The 7092-nt window shown below is 39.9% G+C and overlaps 1 protein-coding gene across 1 annotated transcript; it reads right to left on the minus strand.

Annotated features, from left to right (window-relative positions):
- Positions 1-1284: 1284 nt before the first annotated feature.
- Positions 1285-2646, minus strand: LOC117054184 (microtubule-associated protein RP/EB family member 1-like). The gene is made up of 3 exons (XM_033162729.1): positions 2245-2646; positions 1734-2066; positions 1285-1518 (listed from the first exon to the last, which is right to left on the minus strand). The coding sequence occupies exons 1-3, from the start codon at positions 2609-2611 to the stop codon at positions 1385-1387; spliced, it is 834 nt and encodes a 277-aa protein (XP_033018620.1). The 5' UTR covers positions 2612-2646; the 3' UTR covers positions 1285-1384.
- Between the last annotated feature and the right edge of the window lie 4446 nt (positions 2647-7092).

The raw sequence follows: 7092 nt of genomic DNA on the forward strand, positions 1-7092 counted from the left end.
CGGAGCAAAGCCTCCCTCCAGGATTAATGAGTAATGACCTCATGTTTGCATTTGATCCAGGAAAGTGAGAAATTTACATATTTCTTTCCTTTGGGCTAGAAGAAAATGTTGCTTTCTCAATGGCCCAAAAACTCTCCCTGTGAAGAGGAGTCTGTTGAAATGTTAATCCTTCAGGTGTTTTTCCTTCAGTTCAGTTTTTAGTCTGTTTTCTAAAATCTGTTTGCAAACAGCTCAGACTGAGAAATTCCTGCTTTGCTGTAAAGTTGCTGCTTTACTGCACTGAGAAAAAATATCAGCAGCCATAGCTACTTGGTTTTTTTTTTTTTTAAATCAGTGCCAAAAGTTCCTATCTCATGGCTTCTGTATATATTTTTTGAGCTTGATTTTGCTGTTTAAAGAGATGTTACCATTCATGGAAATTTTTTAAAAGGCTTAGTTAAGTGCAAATTAGCTAAGATCACTTCTATCTCTGTGTGTGAGGAATTTGTCTCATGGTGGCTTTCACAGGTCTTTCTTTGAAATGCATTCCCTCAAGCCTGATGTTTCTCTATAGAAAATTATTTTATTTCCTAGCCTTGAAATGAGCTGAAGTTTTAATGTTTATTTCTGAAGTCAGCTACAGTATATAAAGTTCATACTCAGTTACATATTTAGGGTTTTTTCTTTTCCCAATGCCTTGATGGTATTTTCTGCTTGGCAGTGGGTTGGACTGGATGACCTCTTGTGGTCTCTTCTAACTCTGTTTTCCAACCTTATGACTCTTAAGATTTTAACAATCTTATGCTTTTTTTCTATTCAAAGCTTCTGAAAGATTTTCAGCATTTTTTGTAGAAATTAGCTTAAGCACACTATTTTTGCCTATGTAGAATTTTCTAGAATATAATGTTAGAATTTCTGTATATTATGATTTAACGACATTTATTTTCCATGCATAGGTTGCCTTAGCAAGTTTCAATTGAAATAATGATTTTTCTAAAATTTTCAGAATTTCCTGTATTGAGGTTAATTTAAAATGTTTTATGGTGCTAAACTTTATTCAATTGCAGGTTTATGATTTTTAGACCTACAGCAAGATTCCATGGAAAGGAATTATTTTAAAGAATTTCTAAAGAATTCTCAATTCTAATGCTAACGTTGTTTTGTTTCTAGCTTAAGTACAACGCTGCAAGGATGCTGGAGAATCATTGTTAGTTGTGTTTTTCTCTATTTAGTGTTTATGTGGTTTAAATGGTTGTCTAACACTTTATTTCTATTATTATGCAGGTTCTTTCAGGTTTCTTATTTCTTATGAAAAGAATAAAATGGAGTATTTTAAGCACATGATTGGGGAAAGCTGATTTCTGAATTCTGCTATTGCTGCTCTGCTGGTACAGTCGGTGGACCACTAATACTCCTCTTGCTCCTCTGGTGGCGCTCCTTCATCTGGTATGACAAAACCTTCATCCGTGGCATAAAGAATCTCAACAATCCTTTGAAGAGCCAGTGTGGTGTAGTGGTTAAGAGCGGTAGACTCGTTATCTGGGGAACCGGGTTCGTGTCTCCATTCCTCCACATGCAGCTGCTGGGTGACCTTGGGCTAGTCACACTTCTCTGAAGTCTCTCAGCCCCACTCACCCCACAGAGTGTTTGTTGTGGGGGAGGAAGGGAAAGGAGAATGTTAGCCGCTTTGAGACTCCTTCGGGTAGTGAAAAGCGGGATATCAAATCCAAACTCTTCTTCTTCTTCTTCTTCACTCTCTCCTTCGTTCTCCTGACAGATCAGCTCAATGTTCCTCAGTTTTCCAAAGTAGAAGTCTCTTTCCTTCTCCAAATCTTCCACAGTCATCTTTAATACATTGATCTGTTGGATCAATTCAGCAGACTCTTCTTCCCCAATTCCTCCAGGAGCCTTTTTAACCATCGCAGGTCCAGTTTTATTAGCCACTGTTGTTCTCTGTGCAACCATGGGCCTCGCTGGAGCTGTGCCAGTAGAACTAAGATTCTTTTTGGGTTTGTTGAGCAGGGGTACGACAAGAGCAGGGGCTGGTGCCGTCTCCTGGCCTTGCCGAGCTGCCACAGGGTCATAGTCTTTCCCATCGTTGTTGTTGTTGTTCAGTCGTTCAGTCGTGTCCGACTCTTCGTGACCCCATGGACCAGAGTACGCCGGGCACGCCTATCCTTCGCTGCCTCTCGCAGTTTGGCCAAACTCATGTTAGTAGCTTCAAGAACACTGTCCAACCATCTCATCCTCTGTCGTCCCCTTCTCCTTTCCCATCGTAGTTTGCATCAAAGAATTTTTTGAACCACTGAACAAATTCAAAATTATCCTGGAATTTTCCTTTCACTAATTTGTCCACAGGAATTATTTTGTCAACACCCATTCGTTTAAAACCTGCTTGTAGGACCTTGTAGTTTTGGATGTATTCGTGTTCCAACTTTGCCTGGAATTTTACTTTCTTCAGTGTTACAGAACCAGGGAACAGCATATCCATAAACTGACAATAAGCAGCGCCTGAGCAAAGCTGCTCTATCTTTGTCAAATTCAATTGTAAGGACTCATTGATCCAGGCGAGCATGTCATGTCGACTCAAGTTATCGCTTGTCACCGAAGTGGAATACACATTGACGGCCATTTTCTCAGTCGCTCGCCGTTCAAACCGGCCCCGCCCGGGATATAACGTCACGCGGGTACGCCGGCGGGCTGACGTCACTTCCCATATGAGGTTTGTTGATCTCTCTCTGAAGACGAATCCAGATGCATTACTATAATCTCTGTTTCTTTGTTCTCTGATGTGTAGGTAGCTAAGTTGCTAGTCCTCAAAGTGGTTCAAACTGGAATGAAAGTGTTATTTCTTTTGCTCACAGCTAGAGGGTGTGTTACAGTTTAAACTACTTGTTATCTTTGTGAATGTTTTTTAAAATTTCTTCCTTTGTTAAGGTTTTCCAGAAGCTATTCTTTAAAACTTTTAATTAGTTTTAGAATTAAATGATAGCTTATATTTTTAAAGTTTCTTTTTCAGATTTCTAAAGTCTTATCTACAGTGGTGTATTATCTTTGCTTTAATCTTTTGTGTTTAGATTGTCCTTCATCTAGAGAGGAGCCATACTCAAGTTGTTACAGGTTTCCTGCTGAAAGAAAGCTTACTCGGGAGTAAATTTACCTACCCGGCTATTTGCTTCAAATTTAGTGTTTCCAAGAAAAAAAAATTTCTGTCTACTGCCAATGGAGTTCTCTACTCAGTGCTACTCAGTTTTTTGGAAGTTCTAGTTTACTGATTTCCAATCTTTAATTTCATAGTTATTATTACAGTTAAGTTGTTATATAATAGTGTTTTTTATGAATTTCCTTTCCTTTCTACTGCATGAACAAAAAATAAAAATAAAATAAAAATAAAAAGGTGTATTATATCCCTAGATGTTTTCTGAACTATGTTTTTCTAAAAAATATATTTCTAATCAAAGTTTTTCTAATGGACTAAAAAATTTCTTTTAGAATTTTGAACAGAATAATTTGATTCTGATTTCTTTAATTAAATATTTCTTTTCACAGGTATTTCTTATATTATTATTGAGAATCTAAACAATCTCAATTAGAGTTTCTTAATTAAACAAGTTTCTTCTCAAGTATTAGTTTCAGGATAGAGGTTCTTCTCAATCATTTGATTTGTATGAAGATGAAACAGATTTTTAATCATTTCGCTCAGCTCTAATTTTGGAGCAAAGGAGCAATTGTTTTTGCTTTAACAGGTCTATGGTGAAGTGCTAGCTGAAGTGTGTGACCACAGATGTGCAAAATCCTGTAAGATTCCTGTCCCAGAGTTTCATCCTAATGCTGAAGTTAACCAGACAATCATAACTGGACAACTAAACTGAGGAGAGTTGAAGACTCTGTTCCAGATGCCAAGTCTTCAAAAGAAGATCAGTGTGATCCAGAAAGTTTAAGAGACTTTTTAGCCAAAAGAACTTTTACCCAGAAGACCTTTCTTCTAGTTACCATTGATCAGAAATCCATCATTCTTCAGTTGATTGCTGATTCTATTATTGCTTCAATTTATTGATTGTACCTTATGTATTGATTTGTATCTTCTGTAAACATTGTGTTTGTATTCTATGATTTTATCTCATGATGTTATTATTATTGTATGCTTACTTCATAATTGCTATTAATTGTTGTATGCTTATTTCTTATTCAAGTTTTTCCTGATATAAGGTAGTCTAATTTCATTTTGATATTGCTAGTTTTTGCTTATTTTAGAATGGTTAATGTTTTCTAATTTTCTTAGTTAGAATGATTTTAGTTAGTTTAGTTTGTGATATGTTTTCTGATACAATGCATTCCCTCTTTCTGCAACATTTTCTCTAATATCTTTCCTAGACCTGGTTCAGGTTTGTCTCCAAGGGATTTATACGTGATTCAACAACAGTTCCAGGTGGATGAAGATGACACCATGCCATTGCTTCAGTAATGTGTTATTAACAGCAACAAACAAACAAAACAAAAAAGAAAAAAGAAAAAAAAAGGTTGATATGTGGTATTCATGCAGGGATAAATAAGGAATAAATAAATTGCCTAAGAACATTGTGGAGGTCGAGCGGGACATTCCGAGACCAATATTGGTTGTGTTTGAGTGCAAAGCTCCTTTCTGGTTCTGGCGGCAAAATATGATTTTCATATTTATCCTACATGACCTGAATCTGGCTGTATTAATTGGCTGTGTCTTAAAACTCCATTGCTGGCTAGCAACAGAGTCACGTCTCTCTTTTCCAATTTGGCTGCTGTTTAGTTCACAAGAGCATGGCAAAAGGATGTGTTCTTTGATAATCCCTGAGAACCCCAGAACATATGTTTCCTTTGATGTTAGTTCCTGGAGGCCTGAGCAAATGTCATAATGGCAGGGATCTGCCAAGAAGATTTCTCTCTTATCTGTATCCTGTTTCTTTCTTCTACCTGATCTTGGAATGCTAATTACCTGTAGCTAGGAAGTAGGGTTAGATCAAACCAGTTTCCTGCTAAGTTCAAAGATTCTTTGTTCTTCTCATGGCCACATGGCCTGTGGGGGGAGTTTGCTCTGGACACTGTGATTGGATGATTTGAATCTTGGAAGGCGGGTTTTGTGTTCAATAAAAAGTACCTGTATGAGGGCTGGAGGAGAGCTCTCTCTCTTTCTCATCTACCCTCATACAGGTTGTTTGCTGGTTCAAACGTCCTTGTCTTTTCTCTATTCTTTAAAGTAACGTGCCGTGGTAATTCAACTAGAAACACCACACTGACTCAGGGTTGCCTCTCTTCAGCTGCAAAGGACAGACTCTGCAATAAAACTTTCCACTACTCCCTGTGAAAATGTGGCAACACTTGCTCATTAGAAGACAACTTGAAGCTATTTCTTACATTTTGAAGGTGACTAATAAAACTGTGAATGAGTTTCATCTGCAAAGAAGAAAAAGGGATATCTTTAATTAAAAGAGAAGGAAATCAATGTAACTTTTTGTGTGCTGTACTGTGCTTTCTTCTTTTCATTCCAGGTGGTTAACATGCAATGCACAAATTTAGACCAGTTTAATCTTTCACTTTCACTTTTTACGGTCACGGAGGCAAACAGACCGTACTAGCTCCTTGCTCTCTGCGTTTCAGATTCCTGCAAAAGCCTTACAAGAATTCAAAGCAGTTCTGAGGAACCCGCCCATCTGAAGGAGCAACTCTGCACCAGGCAAGCTCTCCCTGAAAGTGGAAGAGTTTTGAGGAAACTCCTGAAAGCGGTAAGCCATTAATCCACTCATTCTTAAACAGCCTGGCAGATCCAGATTCTTGTATGAAGCTGAACAAACCTAATGCTTGAAGCCAGCTCCTCCTACAGCACTGCTGTGTCACAAAGCAAATGGGATCTGACCACCCTGTGATTGGACACCTTACCCAGGGGTCCCAAGGCATGGCCCAAACCCAACTGAGAGTGTGAAAGGTAAGGCAGAAGCCTAAGAGGTGTGATAGGGCGCAGAGCTGGATTCAGGTTTGATGAGGACCTAAGCTACTGAAAGGGACTCGGGTGGCACTGTGGGTTAAACCACAGAGCCTAGACCAGGCTTGCTGATCAGAAAGTTGGCAGTTCGAATCCCTGTGACGGAGTGAACTCTTTTTGCTCTGTCCCTGCTCCTGCCCACCTAGCAGTTTGAAAGCACGTCAAAGTAGATAAATAGGTACCGCTCCAGCGGGAAGGTAAATGGCGTTTCCGTGCGCTCCTCTGGTTCGCCAGAAGTGGCTTAGTTATGCTGGCCACATGACCCAGAATCTGTACGCCAGCTCCCTCGGCCAGTAACGCGAGATGAGCGCCGCAACCCCAGAGTTGTCCGCGACTGGACCTAACGGTCAGGGGTCCCTTTACCTTTACCTAAGCTACTTAAGGTAATAGGGTTGTCCTTTGTCAACAACAAATTGTCGCTATTTTTGTGTTGAACATATGCTATATGGTAATGGTAATTTATGGACCTCATAGGTATCTCAAGCCATTTGCATATAACAAAATATGTATTTTATCAAAGTAATTGTTGAACTGAAATACAATTAAGAAGAAGTAGGCTAGCAGGCGGGGCCCATTACTTACATCAGGCATCCCCAAACTCGGCAAGCCAAAGCATGAAGTTTGGCAAGTAAACAGGGATTACCATTGCAAAACATTGCAACGCTCAACCTGACATCACTTTATTACATCAACACAATATGGGGACAGGGACGCGGGTGGCGCTGTGGTGTAAACCACTGAGCCTTGGGCTTGCCGATCAGAAGGTCGGTGGTTCGAATCCCTGCGACGGAGTGAGCTCCTGTTGCTCAGTCCCAGCTCCTGCCAACCTAGCAGTTTGAAAGCACGTCAAAGTGCAAGTAGATAAATAGGTACTGCTCCGGCTGGAAGGTAAATGGCATTTCCGTGCACTGCTCTGGTTTCGCCAGAAGCGGCTTAGTCATGCTGGCTACATGACCCGGAAAACATGTCTGTGGACAAATGCTGGTTCCTTTGGCCAGTAAAGCGAGATGAGCTCCCCAACCCCAGAGTCATCCGCGACTGGACTTACCGGTAACTGTCAGGGGGTCCTTTACCTATAATATGGGGACAGGCCTCTGGCG

This window comes from Lacerta agilis, chromosome 10 (genome assembly GCF_009819535.1).
Source record: "Lacerta agilis isolate rLacAgi1 chromosome 10, rLacAgi1.pri, whole genome shotgun sequence".
Taxonomy (NCBI): Eukaryota; Metazoa; Chordata; class Lepidosauria; order Squamata; family Lacertidae; genus Lacerta; species Lacerta agilis.

What these genes read in the sequence shown, in the direction of transcription:
- LOC117054184 (XM_033162729.1), bottom strand. Translation starts at nt 2,611, where the DNA reads ATGGCCGTCAATGTGTATTCCACTTCGGTGACAAGCGATAACTTGAGT. An exon ending in TGCAAACTACGATGGGAAAG is followed by an intron (nt 2,067 to 2,244) that starts GAGAAGGGGACG and finishes ACGATGGGAAAG; the next exon opens with ACTATGACCCTGTGGCAGCT. An exon ending in TCAGGAGAACGAAGGAGAGA is followed by an intron (nt 1,519 to 1,733) that starts GTGAAGAAGAAG and finishes CCGGTTCCCCAG; the next exon opens with ATAACGAGTCTACCGCTCTT.